The sequence below is a fragment of the Scomber scombrus genome, chromosome 1 (assembly GCF_963691925.1).
Source record: "Scomber scombrus chromosome 1, fScoSco1.1, whole genome shotgun sequence".
Taxonomy (NCBI): Eukaryota; Metazoa; Chordata; class Actinopteri; order Scombriformes; family Scombridae; genus Scomber; species Scomber scombrus.
Genome location: NC_084970.1, coordinates 9082336 through 9101359, shown reverse-complemented (window position 1 = coordinate 9101359; position 19024 = coordinate 9082336). Strand labels below are relative to the sequence as shown.

General features: G+C 41.2%; 1 protein-coding gene across 1 annotated transcript in view; it reads right to left on the bottom strand.

Annotated features, from left to right (window-relative positions):
* LOC133978871 (thrombospondin type-1 domain-containing protein 4-like) overlaps positions 1-16203 on the bottom strand; it is a 37747-nt gene extending 21544 nt beyond the window's left edge. Inside the window, 8 exon segments of the mRNA XM_062417214.1 lie at positions 9251-9387; positions 10823-10925; positions 12484-12898; positions 12960-12967; positions 14290-14310; positions 14368-14697; positions 15956-16025; positions 16175-16203. Of these exon segments, the coding sequence (XP_062273198.1) occupies positions 9251-9387; positions 10823-10925; positions 12484-12898; positions 12960-12967; positions 14290-14310; positions 14368-14697; positions 15956-16025; positions 16175-16203 (1113 nt within the window).
* Positions 16204-19024: the final 2821 nt, after the last annotated feature.

The following is a 19024-nucleotide window of genomic DNA, read 5'->3' as shown; positions in this document are numbered from 1 at the left end:
CTCACTTTGTCACAGATTCACACACGGACAAGCACACACTTACACACATTTATAAAAGAATATTTGATTTTGCTCATAAACCCAGATATGTTCTCACACACGTTCTCAAACATCTATAATTCTAAACACACATGTGACATACGCACACACTCACACTTCCGTTTCTTATCTTATTCTCAAATGACCCTAAATTCCAGGCGCCCAGCAAGCGCTGACCACACATTGAGCCCCCCAGATCTCTGACATTCCAAACAAACCGATGAGGCATAAAATGTGCTCAACTGTCTCTTCAATTGACAGCCACCCAGATAGCAGCCAATCACTGTCAACAGCCGTCTGGCTGAGGAAGACCTGTGTGATCGCAGAGTGCTAAAAATACAGCCTCGTATCCATATATTATACCCCCATAAATCTGTCTCAGAGACTGGACTGGGACCCTCTGCTCTCTGCCCTTGAAACACACGTATGTCAGCTACCTAGCTCGCTAACCATCAGCTGTCCTGAATCGCATCATCCATCTATGTAGAAAATTTCAGACTCCCAGTTTAGTCCACACAAAACAACAAAACTACTGCTGTTCCAATCTCCTGCATGATCACACGTTAGGCCAACCAGATCACTGTGACAACACAGCTCTGTTAATCATGATCATGATATCATGAGTCAACATGCTGTGAGGGGAAATACTTATGATAGTGACATAGTAGGGCTAAAGAGTGCCACACTGGAAAAATGGAAATGCATTAAAAAACACCAGCAGCCTGTCAATTTCTAACAAGATGATGAAACGAAACAAAACTCTAATAACTCCAAATGACTCCACTATAACTACAATCTAACTAAATTAAAGATTAATATTACAAATATTCAGAAATATTAACACACCACAATCAATTTGCAATTTTCCTTTTTTGCTGTGCATTTTTTTAGTGGAGGTATTTTTAAATGTTTAAACCAAGAAGAAGAATAAATAGGAAAGGTGCAAGGATCTGATTGCAGAAATACTTTCCTTATTTCTGCTGACACCAATATTTGAAGCCACTGGCGCAGCTGTTGTTGTGCTGAACTGCCAGAATACAATCAGGAAATGGAAATCCAACACAGAGTTGAACACTTACTCTTCCCGTGGTCTCGTCGTCCCATGTGATACAACGCAAAGATTACTTGGAAAATGTATGAAAAAAGCCAGAGTGTAGTAATGAATACCCCTCATAGAAAAATGTATTTATACGTGTTCACTATTTTTGCATATGGGCAAACAATTTTTACAGTAAAGCAAGGCATGTCTGAGGAAAAAATACAACAAAAAAGAAGTATTATTCAGACCCTGGCAATTAACAGGCCAAATGCGAAATACAGGATATGAACAGAGGAACCACCAGTGTGTTGGAAACCCATCATATGCAGACACTTTGCTTTCTCACAGCTTGAACGAGGCCCCCACTCAGAAGGTTAAACACCCTGCCTTTCCCCTGAAGAAAGCTTTTATGAGCTGTAGCAGAACCCAGCAGAGGTGTGGAGGTGGAGAATGGCCCCCACATCCAGTGTGCTCAAGCCTACCGGAGTTACACAGGTCGTCCGGAGCCAGCAAGGGCCGATGTGGGCCAGTGAAAGCTAGTAGGGGGATAACAGGGACCATCAAGATCCAGGAAGTTGAGTCCAAACTAAGACATCAATCTGTCATCTCCTTCAAATCTTAACATCACAGCTACCATTTGTTTTAACTGTCCTCCAACTGGAAATCTCATATTCGAGTCCTCTTGACAGCGAGTCAAGAGCAAGCAGCCTAACAAGTGTCATTAGGCAGGATACTGTATCTCTGTAACTTCAGGGCTGCTGCTCTACAGCTGAACCTGAACTCTGACCTCCCTGGGGATGGGAGCAAGAGAAAATCTCAGGGATTAACTGAGTATCGCAAAAAAAAAAGTTGATATTTTTGTTCATTTATGCTTTGTTTTCCTAACATTACAGACAAAGCCACTGTAACGCTCCACTTTAAAATAAGCACTAGCTAAACCACTAAATTGCACAATTGTAGTCCAAGAAGAACAGCTTGCACTAAAATGTTTTTTAAAAAAGTGCCTTCAGTAAGTCAGTTTGTATGTTTGCAGACAATCTGTTAAAGTGTAGGTTTGACAATTTAACAAGAGTTTACAGTCATGCTTAGCTAGCAGCTCTGTGAGATTGCACAGTGGTGTTTGGAGCTAAATGCTAACACCAGCATGCTAAAGGCGTCCACTATGGCAAAATGTTTATGTTTAGCAGGTACAATGGTTACTGCGTTCAACATCTCAGTTTAGCATGTGCATGCTCACATCTGCTAATTAGCAATAAATAGGAATTTCACCTGAGGCTAATAGGAGTATCATTCATTTTAGAAATGTACTGGGCAAATAAAATGTTTGAGTTAACCGGGTCAGAGGAACACCGGAGCCACTACAGTTTATCCTGAGGAGAACATGAAATATCTGGTAGTTGTTGAGTCATTTAACTCAAAGCCACAAATGTGAACCTCGTTGCACTACACGAGACCTTAAGGGACAGAAGTCCGTAGCATTCATCATTTGGGAACCATGAATGTCTCTACAACATTTTATGGTAATCCATTCAATAGCTGTTGAGATATTTCAAAGTGGTGGATAAAACTTCATCACATGAGCATGGCTCTAAAAAAGTCATAAGTTTAGAAGAATTACACAATATAAATTATACTCTGCAGACTGATATTACAAGTGCTAATTGTAAACAAGTGTCTTTCCGGCTCTGCTGACATGAATCCATAACCATCTGCAGTGGGTAATGGTGGGGAACACACTGAGCGTGCAGCTGTGGCTTGTCGTGACAGAGATGGGATTGAGGTATCTCAAGTCTGTGCCAGGCAGGCTGTATATCAGAGCACTCATCCCCCTTTTAACAAGTCTGCCTGTCCACCACAGCGGGGAATGCATAAAACAGATGCAGCTGTCAGACAGGAGAGAAGTGAGGAGTGGCCTGGCTGTTGTTTGATGAGTTTAAGCCTGAGCTACACTCTGGGTGCTGGGAAATGTGCCAGTCAGGGAGGAAGACTGTGGCTGTGATCGAGTTGGAGGTAGCCGCATTTTATCTGTCATCTTTATTTGGAGAGAGAAAACCATCACAATGCATGCCGAAATCTATCTGTTCAGCATTGCATTTGTTATCAGCAAGCAATTACTCCCAGTAAAACCTGAATTTAAACATTTTAGAGGCTAACTTCTGCACATTTTTAATCTGAAAAGAACAACAAAACTGCAGCTTCATCTTCTTTCATAACTGTTTTTTATTATTTCATCATTATCTCCTACCTAACTGTGCAGAGCAATAGGAAGTTGTGTCAATAAACTACTGTGTCTACAATAGTCCAGTCTGGATGGATATTTATCCTCAGCTGGGCCCACCACCGCCAGCAGAGAAGTGTGTGGTCAGTGATCGCCCTTTAAAAATACACACACCCTTCTCAAATGCACTTCCTTGGTATAAAGGAGAGAGAAGTTGCAGCTGAATGGAATTCCCACCATAAAGGGATCTTTCTTTCACTGTTCATGTGAAATGAGTGACCACATTCAAGGGTGTTTCAGTCACTCAAAGCTGGCTTTTTCAACATGTTTGTGTACACATGTGATCCATACAAAATGTTGAAGTGTTTACATGTCTAAAAGTTATTTTCTTAGTTCTTAGTTTACATGCAACAAGTGGCATAATGCAGATATTATAATTAGGTAGTGACACTGTAGTTGTTTGAACCTGGATGAGTCCAGTTGGATATAAATATATTTTTGAGGCATATTAAATCTTTGTAGGGTTTGTCTTATCTGTCCAAACTGCTAGCATTTACATCACCAAACCCATCTCAGAGACTTTGGGACAATCACCCAGGTGTTAAAACACAAGACAATCTCTGTTGGTCAACAATCCATGCAGTGGGATGAGGATAAGATCCCACAAGTCCCTCCCATAAGACTAAAGCTAAAGTGCTGCTGAAGAACGAAATTATACGACATGATGAGGACCTCAATTAGTGTTGGTTGTAAAACCTGATAGAGTCGTGTCCCTCTAACCATTTTGAGGTGGTCACTATGCCAGATTCAGAAATATGGAGACCTGCAGTGGCACCAAGGGCCGAAGGTCAAATGGATAGGGCTAGGTTGTTATTCATACAGCATGAAGGTGTCAGGAAGAAGTATCAAGGACCACACAAACTGTAGGCAGTGTCAGTGTTTCCTCTGTAATCAGCATTGGTGTGTCCCCACTGCAGGCACACATCCTGTATGGCTTGAATATGGGAAGTTAAAACAACAGTTTAATTGAGCCACATTTCTCTATAAGGCAAAAGTACAGTCCAAATGTTTTCAGTTCATTTTTCATTATTATTTAAAGTCTCTGAAAATCTGTGCATTGCCACAACTTGCAGCCGAGAAACTGCAATGGGTCTGATATGAGAGCCAAAACTCAAATTACATCCAGACACCACTGCTGAGTCAAATAACTCGCAGAGGAAATACCGAAGAGTTGTGAGCTGGTTTTTGTGTGTGTAACATCGATTCAAACTTCCACGTCTGTCAGTCTTCAAAAGTTGTTAATTAAGAAGTCACGTCATGAAAATAAACAATGGTAATATAGGCCATGGTAAAACTCCAGTAGCATGTTACATGTCAGTGTGCAGTACAGGCTCAATTTGCATAAGGTTATAGCTATGTTTATTCAGACTATATATTAAACACATCACTAAACATTTATTCCCTGTAGAGTGAGTCTACATGACAAAAATAAGTGAGTCTGGTCAAAAACAAACCAAAGCAATGATGTATACTGTACACATTCACAAAATATAGTACATAGTCATCATCAGGGGCATTAGAGTCCCTGGTAGTACATCATTAATACTTCTCAGCACCTTGGGGACAGTGCACCAGTTTGTAAAGTAGGTGCAACTGTATGTGAGATACCAGCTGGTCCAGTTAGTGTAACAGTGCTTTATTTCATAAGACTATAATTAACAAGTGTTAGGTTTATTGCACTTCAGAGTAATTTGGTCTAGAAAATATCCCATAAAAATAGCAAATACACACATAAAACACACACAGTCTTTAGACAAAAAAAGTGACTTATGAAAACTCAACGAAGACCAGAGCTGCACAGGAGGGTAATGACCTAAAACACATTATCCATCTTGGTTTGTCATTATTGTTTTTTAAGGCCAGAAAGGGGGTAAATTACAGATGGCCTTACCATCAAGAAACAACTGAAAGCCACAATCATATATAATGAATGTGTGAAACATGTTGTAAAACACAATCTGGAGTACTCTTGTAAAGTGACCCAGTTGAAAAATTCACTCATGCAGCTTGACTTTCCCAAAGAATTCAGCCAATTCACTCTGCATGGCCAAGCTAAGCTGTCAAAATACTAATGATATGAATAAAAATTCCAGCACTTGAAACCATGAAACTGTTCAAGTGGACTGTGCTTCACTCCTTCCTCATCCACTGTCCTCAACAGCTGGTTAGATGCTGGCCAGAGCTGGAGGACTACAAGGCCACATCTTAACAGTGCACTTTATTCCACGTGCAGCCTGAGGAATAACAGCCTAAAGCTCAGAGAGGCTAGCGTGTGATCTCAGAATGTGTTTAAAATGCGATTTACACCGATGATCAGCCATAACATTAAAACCACCTGCCTAATATTGTGTAGGCCTCCCTTATTCCACCAAAAGATATACACCCCTTCATGGTGCTATGAAGGGGTGCACTTGGTCTGCAACAATAATTTGGTGGTTCATGTCAAAGTAACACCCACATGAATGCCCAGACCCAAGGTTTGTCACAGGGTCATCAATTGTCCTTCCTTGGACTACACTTGGTAGGTACTGACCACTGCGTACCAGGAAGACCCCACACCACCTGCTGTGTTGGAGATGCTCTGACACAGTCATCCTGCCATCACAATTTGGCTCTTGTCAAAGTCCCAAATTTACTCAGGTCTTTTCACTCTCCCTTTAACATTTCTCCTGCTTTCAACTCATCAATTTTAAGAACCGACTATTCACGGGCTGCCTTTTATATCCCACCTCTTGACAGGTGCCATTGTAACGAGATAATTAATGTTATTCACTTCGCCCGTCAGTAGTTTTAATGTTCTGGCTGATAGGTGTATGTTCATATCCAATATGCCCAAACAATTCACATGAAATTACACATTTCTATGAAGTAACTACTTTATTATATTCATAGTCTATATTATGTCATCTTTTAAAAGTGTTTCAATGTAAAAAAAATAAAAAAAGAAAAAGAAAAAAGAAAAAGAAAAGAAAAAATCTGAAAACTGATTAAATTTACACCACTTGTTAAAATTGGATCCATTCCTTAGTATAGTATTTTGACAACTTATGAAGTATCATGTTAAGTCAAGCAAACTGCACCAAACCAGCTGACCATCAGCTGATCCAAAACAGGCACCAATGATGACTGACACTTCAAACAATTAGTTTGAGCTTCCAACTCCTCGTTCTTCCCCGTGTTTCCTTCCTGCTCCGTGCTGTACCTCTACCACACCAGCCTCCTTCTGTCACTGTCTTTTTATTAATACACAATACATTCAAAACGTATTCAGATCCCTTCTCTTTTTTCAGATTTTGTTATACTGCAGCCTTATGCTAAAATCATTTCAATCCATTTTCCCTCATCAATCTTCACTCAGTACCCCATAATAACAAAGGGAAAACTGGATGTTAGACATTTTTGAGAATTAATAAAGGAAAAACTGAAATATCTCACTGACAGTGTTTAGCTGAAGCACCTTGGCAGCAATTACAGTTTAAAGCTTCTTGGGTGTGACACAACAAGCTTTGCACCCATGGATTTGGGGATTTTCTGCCATTATTCTCTGCAGATCCTCTCAAAAATGATAGGATGGTATTGGGCAGGTGATGAGTGATGCCTGGTTTCTTCCAGACATGACACTTGAGGCCAAACAGTTTAATCTTGGTTCCCTCAGACCAGAGAAAGCTCCTTCTGGAAGTTTCTACCATCTCCACACAGGATCTCTGAAGCTCAGCCAGAGTGACTATTGGGTTCTTGGTCACCTGTCATACCAAGGCCCTTCTCCCCCGATTGCTCAGTTTGGCCGGGAAGAGTCCTGGTTGTTCCAAATGTATTCCATATAAGAATTATGGGGGCCACTGTGCTCTAGGGAACCTTCAACGCAACAGAAATGTTTTTGTAGCCTTTCCCAGATCTGTCCCTCGACACAGTCCTGTCTCTGAGCTCTGCAGGCAGTTCCTTCGATCTCATGACTTGGTTTCTGTTCTGATTTGCATGGTCAGCTTTGAGACTTTATAGACAGGTGTGTAACTTTCCAAATCATGTCCAATTAATTGAATTTACCACAGGTGGCCTCCAATCAAGGTGTAGAAACATCTCAAAGATGAACAAGATAAATGGAGGGAACCTGAGCCAAATTTCAAGTGTCATAGCAATGGCTCCGAATACAATATGATGTTTAATTTTTACCTCTTAAATACATTTGCAAAAATGTCTAAAATTATGTTTTCGCTTTGTCATTATGAGGCATTGAGTGGAGATTGATGAGGGAAAAATTAATTTAAATGATTTCAGCATAAGGCTGCAACATAAAGAAATGTGAAAAAATGAAGGGGTCTGAATACCTTCTGAATGCACTGTACTTGCAAAAACATCTCTTGCTTTGATCATTATGTATATTCCATATGTTATGGTATGTATCTGCCGCGTCTTCTTACCTCTGGAGGGCAGAGAAGTACCTGTGGTGCTGACTTCAAGAGTTTATCAATTCCCACAATATTATTTCATTTCAGTGATGAGAGCAGCCCTGATTTGTACAAAATTATCCAGATGTTTTTACATTATCTCTTGGCTTGTAGCTTGGGGGGATCTCCAGTTTGAATGGCTGGACCAGCTGAGAAAATCTCAGTGGGGAGAGTGATGAGAGAAAAATCTCTCTTCCCTGAAAAACTGCTAATGTGTTTGAATCCTAAAAGGATCAGTTGAAAAAGTCTGGCACAGGAAAATAAATTCTTAACACTTGCAGATCAATATTTTCTCACTATTTCTAAATGTATGCAACTGCATGATTTCCACTCATAGATCACAGTTCAGTTCCCAACATTAATTATCATGATTCAACACGTGATAGATCACCACGTCATGTGTGTTAACAGTGGAAATGTGATCAAGGCCAAAATGAGAGATCACAGGGCTTTCTATCTTGATTAAATCTTAATGTTGCAAAGATTGTCGCTGGATTACAGTGCATGGGAAATACACAGTGAGGTCAGCATGGCCGACTGGAACAAGCTCCTACTTCAACATATTTCTCAGAGTTAAACCCTGATCAAAAGAGCGCTAAAGTGAATCCAGCACGTTGAATACATAGCCAGCCGTTCGTTACAGGCCCACACAGCGTCTTATGCCTCTCCAACTCTGCACTCACAGGTGTGTTTTCATGGTGTGTATTAAATATGGGGTCAGAAGTACAAATATGTCCTGCATTGAGATCCCAGATCTCTTGCTTTGGCCCAAGGGGATAAAAACTTCCTCCTGACCTCCACTTCACTCCTCCACATCACATAGGAAAAGCTTACTGTGATGCTGTGCTGCCCTCTCCTGGTCACAGCTGTGAACACGTCAGGTGTGCCGTCTGAGGTGTACAATATATGGTCATACTAGAAATGTATTGCCCAAATTCTTTTACACCACTTTGTACTTTAAAATAGTTCACAGTGATCCACACAATCAGTTCAGGTTCAGGTTGGATCAGAGTTTGGTCAGAGTTTACTTACTGTGTACAGATATACCGAAAACAGAAGTTACACTTTGTCATAGAATATCTATATATAATGTATATTTACAGCAAAACATGTGGCTGTATTATTTTCAGGTGTACATTCATTGTCACAAATCCCATACTTTTGGTATGGACAGCAATAGCCTAAAGGAAGCAAAGAGGTTACCTTATAAATGAAAGGCTAGTGACTCAAATCCCAAAATGAATAGAGCTTGTACATTAACAAGTGCTCAGCAGCTAACAGCTTTAGTAAAGCTCTGTAAAGAAAGCTAGTGGTAGAAAACTAGAACTAGAACTATGGTGGAAAAGCACTTACAATAAACACACAGAATGGCATTAATATGAAGCATGATGAAAGAAAACCATTTCCTGGATATTTTATTTTTCTGAAAATTAAAAAAATTAAGCCTACCGTACACTTTCCCGCCACACAGAGAGAGGTATCGTTCTGTCCGCAGGGCGTCCCATCGATCACCTTTTCTGACTGTCGCACGTAGAACCTGAAGCCTATGGCCCGGCAGTTGAGTTCACAGTGCTGATCTTCACTAACTATAAGGAGATTGAGAAGACTGTGAGAAGTATCCAGAAACTTAACATATTATTGACACATATAACATTGTAGTTTTACACAGAGGCAAAACATAGTACTAAAACAGCACAATGAAAGACTTATATTATATTTCTCAATAAATGTAACTTCACATAAACATGCAATATTTAGTAATGTGAACGATGGGGAATAGCTAAATGTGTAGAGCATAGGCAAAGGAGAACTGTATATGCGGAAAGGCCTGTTTTGTAGCAGAAGAATACCGAGGCATTGGCACTAAAATATGTCATTTATGGAGTATAATGATTTCAAACATTGTGGCAGTAATAAAAGGTCAGAGGCCAGTGCAAAAACTACATCATGCAGGGCACAGGGCAACATTATGACTAATTATAACCAACATAATCAATACACAAAGCAGGTAGTATCTTAGCCCAACAAAGCGCTAAAAACATTTGAGTGGTTGAAAAATTGCATTTTTCACTCCATTGTGACAAGACTACTGCTTTAAAACTGGCATCTTGACAATAACTTTGAAATAATGTAAGTATGTTTAACTACCCAAAAGTTACATAAAGCTACAGTTTCAGCAATGAAAAATGTATTAAATACTAGCACAAAATTTGGATAAAACAATATAAAGTATCTCATGCTAAAATCAATTTGAAACCAGCTCTTTCATTTTGACATGTTTAATTTTGTGCCACAAAGTCGACAGTAAGCGATCAAAAAATATCTTGATCCCTGTTCTTTCCATTTTGTTCAAGTGCTTTATTAATTTGATATACTGTGAGCCCAAAAGCCAGACATTTCTTAAACAGATGTACAAGTGCACGATTAAGCCCTGTTCAAGACGAGTGTCGAGTAATCCACTTTCAACCTTGTACATTTACCAGAGGTTATTTAATCTTTAAGTCTGCATAACCCGCCAGTCATGGGTGCAGAGCAAAGACGACATCTCAGATACACATCTGTTTGACAGGATATTAATTTGGAGCCTGTTGTTTCCATTAGTGTTCTCAGAGAGAACACCTCCTGAAATGGCATTTCGGGAGGTGTTTTGACTGTTGCCAGGATACTTAAGGTGTGGGAGGTCGGTGGGTTTTGTATGAATGAACATTAATCAGGGAGCCTACAGACAAGGGACATACTGCAGAACTGACATCACACCATTACTTAGATTATATAGGTCATAGGTCAAACGTGACAGTGAAATTGTGATTAATTGTGAAATGTTCATGACCTTAAGACCTTAAGGTTAAGATCCTGACAGACAGTATTTTCACTCGTATATTATAATCTGTTACTGTTTTCATTCATTCTTTGAGTCTCTTTAATTCATGTTCGATTTTTATTATTTTATAATGGATATACAGATATAATCACTTTGTTAGAATTTAGATGTTTTTTTTTAATGAACTGTGTATGTCTTACCCTCATTGAAAGGCTCCCACTCGTACAGTCTGCCCATGAAAGGCTGGTTGTTGTATGAAGAACATTGAACAGCCCTGATGTGTCTGCTGAATGGAGGACAGGCCTGAGGATGGATCACACACACACACACACACACACACACACACACACACACACACACACACACACACACACACACACACACACACACACACACACACACACACACACACACACACACACACACACACACACACACACACACACACACACACACACACACACACACACACATTTATTTTCCATGAAGGCACAGAGTAGAACAGGTAAGTCTTTTTGTGACTGCAGCGAGCTCACATTTTTCATTGTCATGCTCTGTAGCGGTTGATTGACTGCTGGAGTCAGCCTCTTCTGTTTTAACTGTTTTAACCTCATGCTTATAGCTCATGCACTTTCACCAGAAGTAGTTAGATTCCAGCATTTCTGAAAGCTCCACAGTGAAACTCAACCTCCCTGACATCTCTCTGTACCTCCTTTGTCTAAACAAGCCCCTGCTCTGCTTTACTTTGCTTGAACGCCTGCGTCATTGCACACCAGAGACAATATACAGAAGAAGACAGTTTGAATTTATTTTAATGCACAGGATAGATTCCATAGCCTTGGCACAGATAAGCAAAGCCCATCCTCACCCTCGCACATTATAGCTGGAGTTTAACTCCTGAGGTTTTTAAAGCCAATAGCTTTACTGATATTTTTGTGCTGAAGCTACCAGCGGACAATATTTAATATCAATATTCAACAGCTGTAACTTCTGAGAAATATTAAATCTAAAATAATTCAAAAGGGTTTGCTGTTTCCACCAGATTTTTATTCTTATGAGGGTTGAAAAGCCTCAACTTGAAGACTGTAATGGAGGGCAATAATCCTCCGCCAAAAGAGTCAGCTTTCTTTCTAAGCTTTACAAATTGCCACACATGAAGTTGAGTCCATCACACTATAATAAACAACACACACTGTTTATGTTCAGTTCTATACTGTCCTCCAAAACTAATATTTTAACATCACAAAGTTAAGGGTTCCTATTTAACTCATATCTAATTCTTAGTCTTGATGACTTAAGGTTATCCAGAGTCCACTATAGAGTATCTCAGTATCTCACGCACTGGTTAGACAACTATATGTGTAAATCAGGAACCACCTCTATTTTGTCCAAGCTTAATTGTTGTACAACTCTGCCTGCATTTTATTAATAATAACTGAACACTCCATGTGGGACTTAGTGGCTCCTAGCCTGGCAAACTGTGTGAGACAGAAGTCACCTCATGAAGCTGTAAAACATATGACAATTATCACCCTCAGATATCAACATGAAAACTTGCTATACCTGTGCTGAGCATATATAATATTTGTTAATACATATTCAAACGTTTTGAAGAGGAAGGGACTTGTCTGAAATGGTTTCATCAGCCTACAATTCATTCAGGAGTAATCTTTTCCAGATTTAAATCTTGTAGAAAAACTAATTTTGCAACATGTTGGTTGACCAACTGATCAAAAAAGATGATAAAGAAATCGATAAGAAATCAGAGCAATAAGCAAAATCACAGACGTATGTGGACATCATAAAATGCTTTAACAGCTGATCTCCAGCCAGCATGCTGAGATTAACAAGAAGTGCGTACATTACTGTTGCAGAGTTGGTAGTGAGCCTGCTCTCCTGTACAGTGGGAAGTAGGCAGGGGGTTGTACGGTCTCTCTTGGTGCTGCTGAGTTCCAGAGGTCTGGCCACCTGATGGTACCTCCTGCTGCACCTCAGTCTGGTGGGCTGAGCCAGGCTGGTAGAGGGGGGCCCAGATTTGGTTATTTATGGGCTGCATGTAGGGTCTGCTGTAGTGGCGGAGGTTGTTGGAGGGGTCCAGGTTGTTTGACCTGTGGCCGCCGTGGCCTCCAGCAGTGAGGTGATGGGCATCTGCCGCAGCAGAGCGCCTCTGTCTGTGGGGGCGAGTCATCCCAGAGCTCTGGTCCGCCTCCGTCTGCAACGGAGCAACATAAGGTGCTCTCCCATAGCCGTACCTCCCCGGACTGATGTGGCTGACCCTCCTGAAGAAAAAAACAAGAAGAGATCAACATTTGAAGTAAAGATGGTGTACTAGATCACCTCCATCTCTGGACCCACACATACAGTACCAGTCAAAAGTTTGGACACATTTTCCTATTTATTTGGATGAGAAAGTGTGTCCAAAACTTTGACTGGTACTGTATGTCTACTGGCTTGAACTGAGTCCAGCTACAGCATGCCTCAGCTGCTCATTTCTACAACCTACGCTTCAAAAACCACAATTTAACAACAAAGGTCATCCGGAACATTTGGATTAATTTCTTCTTTTATTGTGTATGTTTTAGCTAAATGTTGCCTTTCATTAAGGAACCATTAAGGCACTCCAACTGAAACTAGGACTTCTGAGAAGCAATAGTAGCAGACTTCTGGGAGCTTTTGTCGTTATTTGGCTCCTCTAGATTCCAACTCAAACAACCCCCCATTACTCAGCTGTCAGCACTATTTGTTTAAAGGCAAGCACAACAGGAAGAAGGTCACAAAGCTGCCAAGCACAAGCCGAGCCTTTGACTTCATCCATAAAAGACTGTCTTTTCTCTGGTGGGCAGTCGGATGGCCCACGGTGATGGCTCCAAAGAGTAACTCAGCATGCAGCACAGACATACAGGCTCTTTAAAGATTTACAGATCTCAACAAAGACAAGAGCTACGATACGGAAAAAATACAAAATTTTTCTTCACTGAACATAATTGCAGTTAATTATTTCCAATAGACCTAGACATCTTTTTTTGACAGTATTTCTTTAGTTCTTAAAAATGTAGCACTCAGGTTAAATAAGTAATTATGAATTATGATAAAAGTTGATTTTTTTAACGTTTTTCTTTTGCACACTTTTTGTAGTAAGCAACATATTGGAGCGGCAACTATTTTGATGATCAATTGATTTTTTGAGTCATTTTTTTAGGGAAAAATTCCCTGCTACCAGCTTTTCAAATGGAAATATTTTGTCTTTGAGAGTATTCTGAAAAAAGAAGACATTTGAGGATGTCACCCTGGGCTTTAGGAAACAGTGATCGAGGGATTCATCAATAATGAAAACAAACGTTAGTTAGAGTCCTACTACAGATGGGTGACAAATGAAAGGAAAACATATAAAGTCTCTTAATTATGTATTCAACAAGCAGAGCAGCTGCTCCAACTCTCCTAAAGGGATGAACACCATTCTTCCAAAGATTTTCACTCATTTGGTGTTTTGATGATGGTGGTAAAGGTCAGTCCAACATCTCCTGCATATGGAAGGCCACAGCATACGATTCATGTCATTTTAATATTCATCAAACCAGTCAGAGAGATATTATGCCCTATATTCAAGCATCTGCATTCTTTTTCCTCACTCATTTACTGAAGTTTTTCCTGGTTTTTTTTTACATACAGTATATACAGTATCTTAATACTATCTAAACATACAGCCTTGTAATGTTTGGAAATTCCAAATTTTAAACATTTAAACATTTCAGTTGTCGTACCTGCGTCCACCAGGCCTGGTCCTCCCCAGCTCTCCACGGCTGCTGCTGTTGGAGGACCTGACTGTGTCACGGTGCAGAGGAACTGTGGGCCGCAGGGCTGAAATGACATGGCCTGGCTGGTGGTGGTGAATGTCTGCTCTTACAGAAGGGTATTGGGATGGAGTGTAAACAGGTAGGCAGGGCCTGCTCTGCTCTTGTACTCCTCCTCCACAGGTCCGAGAACAGGTTGACCAGGGACCCCAGGAGCCCCAGGAGCCCTGAATTTCTCCATGCTCTGCCCTGAACTCCTGTTGGGGCTCTGCCCTCTGAGGAACCTGTATGGAGACACAACAACCTCAATTAGAGACACCACAGAGTGCAAAGACGCAGGGTTGTGCCACAAAAAGTGATTGCCAAGGATTGGTGGAAAACCTCCATCAGCAAGACATTAATCTCCCCAGATCATGGCCTTGTACAAAAGCTCAAGTCGGTGACCTCATCCCATCAACATGACTATCCTGCCCCACCGCCTCCCTCCACTGTTCATGAAATAGACCTTCTGTTCACATTTAAAAGCCTTGATTTGGCTGATTAGTGGGTGTCTGTTAGTGGCCTATCCCCTATTGGCTACCTGCGTTTCTCACTGTTGACTCTATCCCTGTGTGCAACTTTGCCAGGGACGTATTAGCAACGATCACTGCACTCTCTGTTTGAGGAACCTGCCAGGAGGAGCCCTGTGCCAAGCCGGCTTTATCCGTGGAGCCGCGTGGAAATCCTGCTCTTTAAGGAGCACTTTGTCTCCATTCACAGCAACTTCTTTGGGCAAACACATGGCTGTAGTAAAAGCTCAGCTGCCTTTGACTTTTAGCGGATGGAAAGAGAATACAGAAGCAGTAGGGAGAGTTGGCAGGCAACTCTTTCCTTGTCAATCAGCCTGTGCAGCTATTCAGAGAGAACTCAGACCTCCCCCCACCCCCTTCACCCTGCTTCAGCCTTTGTAACTGAACGCCACTGTCATGTCTCGGGTCAGCCATAGGTCACACAGCAGGACTCCCGGTGGAAACACATGGAGCCGACTCGCACCGACTCCCTCCAAACCAACTGGAGAGTTGATCTGTCAGTCAGCGTCATCCACTAGGTGCATCCGCTACTTTCTTCCACTCGGCTCCTGCGGCTCCAGAGTTCAAAAGGTGGTTTGCTGACAGCTGACACTGGCCGTCTCTGTTTCACTGCAATCAACAGAACTTTTCACTCTCGCTCTCATTACAAGTTAACAGATTAGCACCTGGGTCAGGTTCCCTTTGGGAGTATTGCCATTGGCAGAAGGAGCAGGAATAAAAGTCAGTATAATTTATCGTGGCCTTCGACTATGCTAACAAGATACCATCATGCATGCCATCTTTGAAAACAAACACTCCCCTAACCTATGCCAACCATGTGATTAAACTGATAGATAAAACAAAGACAAAGAAAGAAATTCCTGGAAATATTCAAGAGAAGTCTGCCATCATGAGAGCGGCGATGTCAGACAGATGTTGGAAGGTTTGTTCTTTTCCAGTCACACCACCTGCTACACAACTGCTGCTCACCTACCTTCCTGTGGTCTGTTGTGTGTTGGAAGTCTAGGGGGTCCGGCCAAAGCAACAGCAGCAGCACAGAAACTCTACAGACAACAGATTGATTACTGGTTATACTGGCAGTTTTAATCAAATTACATGATTAGTTCATGACAAAGAATGTATGTAATTATATTAAAATACTGCTATTGTTAAATTAGTAAATCCATCATTGAAACAACCCATCTGAAATTACCTGATAGTCCAGACACAGTCTTGCTGCATAGCTCCTGGACTCTTCGGGTTGGACACTGAAGTGAAAATAGAGAAGTTCACATTAGCATACACCTGAGGGCTCGTGACATTTTCAACACAACGGCCGTCTGTGTGGCCAAACTCCCAAGGCAGCGGAGAGTAAAACCCACATAAACTCCCATCTACAGAATAAAGTCTCACCTTTGTAGTCTGGCACAAATTCTCTACACAACAAATAGTGTTAGAATATAAACTATACCACTGGAGGCTATCTCTTGAATGTCAAAAATCCTGAGATTTTTTACTTTACCACTACATTCAACTGCCTGACAATCCCTGAAGACAGCGACTCAGGGAAAAAAACAAACGACTTCTTGCCACTTGACCATGTGTGTTGACCTCTGACCTCTACTCTCCTAATGAGGGAGCCCCCCTGCTGAAATATTGCACCCCCCCTAGACAGTAGCCCTAAGGTCCATTTGGAGGAGATACTTTCACCCCTCACCTCATACCATATAACTCTGCCCTACTTTGCACCTTGCTCACTGAACCAAACAAGATCAAAAAGTCAAAAAGTCCTGCACACTTTAGGTATAATGTCCAAATCAAGACAAAAACAAGCTTGAGCTGCACAGTAAACACAAATTGATTATTAACAAAACTCTCCATTAATTTCAAATCAGGCTTTTTAGTGTAAATTACAGTGATTAATAATAAGAATAAGAATAATACGTGTTAATATTTATCAACGTAAACAGCCCACATATCATCATACCTGTAGATCACTGATGCGGGTATGGTGAAGTAGAGGGTACTTCACTGTAGTTTCTAACCAATGTATCCTACTCTGCAAAATTCCTTTCCAAGCGCAGGTATCCTCATGCTCGAAATTTTAATCCAGGTGGAAATGCAGGGTTTCCCTCCAGAGACTTGGTGCTCAGCCATGAAAATCGGTAATATCGCACCCAGAGCTGTGAATCAAATCCTGGCGCAGTAGAAACTCCGGACCCTCATCATGGTGATTCCGGCGGTTCTGTTTTTACGCACAAAGACACAATGACAGAAAGCTGGAAAACGACACCCTCTGGTGCGCCCCCTGCCGCAACTACTGCTCTCTCTCTCTCTCTCTCTCTCTCTCTCTCTCTCTCTCTCTCTCTCTATGTGTGTGTGTGGCATGTAAATATGTAGGTGCGACTCTCCTCGTTTTCCCAACCCTTGTGTGGCGCGCTTGGCTGTGTGTGCGGAAGAGAGAGAGAGAAAGTTTTATTTTCCCCAATACTCAGTCCCACTGACTCTGAAGTTCATCTGTCTCATATTGAATGTCCAAATTGGAGCCACAGGCAGCTATTGTGATCTCATTTATCAGCTGCAGTTCAAGCTCAAAGCTGCACCTGGCAGCTCAACTTTTGTTGGATTTCAGAAAGTTAAAAAAAAATCCTCTGTAAGGATCGGTTATCTGCCTTTATTTACAGTCTACCACACGACAGCAAAGGGGCCAATAATCGTATTTGTCTGCTGTATAACATTAGAAGATATTAAGGTTTGCATTGTAACTTTTGTTTCATTATGCAAAATTCAGCAGGATTAAAGTGTCAGTTTACTAAAATAAAATTCCCACTTACCTCGATGGTGCCTTGCTAAGATTCTGCACAAGTGCAGGCAGAACACCTCACACTTTTCAATAGGACACTGGCATTGAGACCAGATTGAAGGAAAACATTTCCAAGAAGTGTTGAATCTAGGTTAATACATCTGTATATTTGTGTGCCCCTAAAAGGATGATGATCTCAGAAGTAAAATAAAAAACGACTGAAGGGGAACGAGGAACTTCCATATTGGTCTATAATTTACTGCAGGCTACCACCATACGTTTGGTAAATTGCCTGAGGTTAGAAACCTTTCCTGAGCCTCTCAGTGCTGGCCTGATGTATCTGGTACCACAGCAGGGAGAAAAGGCCATTATCCAGGTGTTGGGATTCTTAATGATTCTGTTAGCCTTATTCTTTCTGCGCCTGGTGTAAATATCTTTTAGGCAGGGTGTTCAGCCAATTGAACCATTCTTTGCAGGGCCTTGAAGTCCTGCTTGGTGCTGTTTCAGTACCATGCAGTAATGTTCCCCGTCAAGAGCCTCTCATTGGTGCAGGAGTAGAAATTCCTCAGTATTTGAGGGGAATTTGAATTTGGATTTTTATTGTATTTGATAGGGATGCAATTTGACATAGTTCCAATACCAAGCATAGAACTGATGTGCTGCACAGAAAGTTTTTGGCTATTGCTAATTTTCAACTATTGGTCAGGTCTACTTCCTTCAGGTAGACCTTTCATTGTTATCTGTGATCAGGCCCATCATAGCTGTGTCGTCAAACTTGATGATAGTGTTGGAGTCAAAAGTGGCTACACAATCGTGTGTGTACAGGGAGTATAGCAGGGGGCCTGTCAGGAAGCCAAGGATCCACATGCACAGTGAGGTGTTTATTTCCAGGTCCTTGAGCTTTGTGACAAGCCAAGAGGGAACTACAGTGTTGAAATGTAGTCAATGAACAATAATCTGTAAAGAATATGTACTTTGGCATCTTGCGTTGATCAGTTAGGACAGTAAGCAAACTGTAGTGGGTCCAGTGTGCATGGTAGTTAGTAACAGATTTAATCCTTAACCAGCAATTCAAAGCACTTCATTACTACAGATTTGAGTGATGCTTGACAGCAGCCATACAGGCTGGTCTTGTTTTCTTGGGCACCGGAATGATGGTTGACTTCTTAGTGGAAGCATGACAGCAAGGGATATGTTCAATATCATTGTGAACACTGACACTAGTTGGTCAGCACCTGGTTGAGGACCCGCCCACTGATA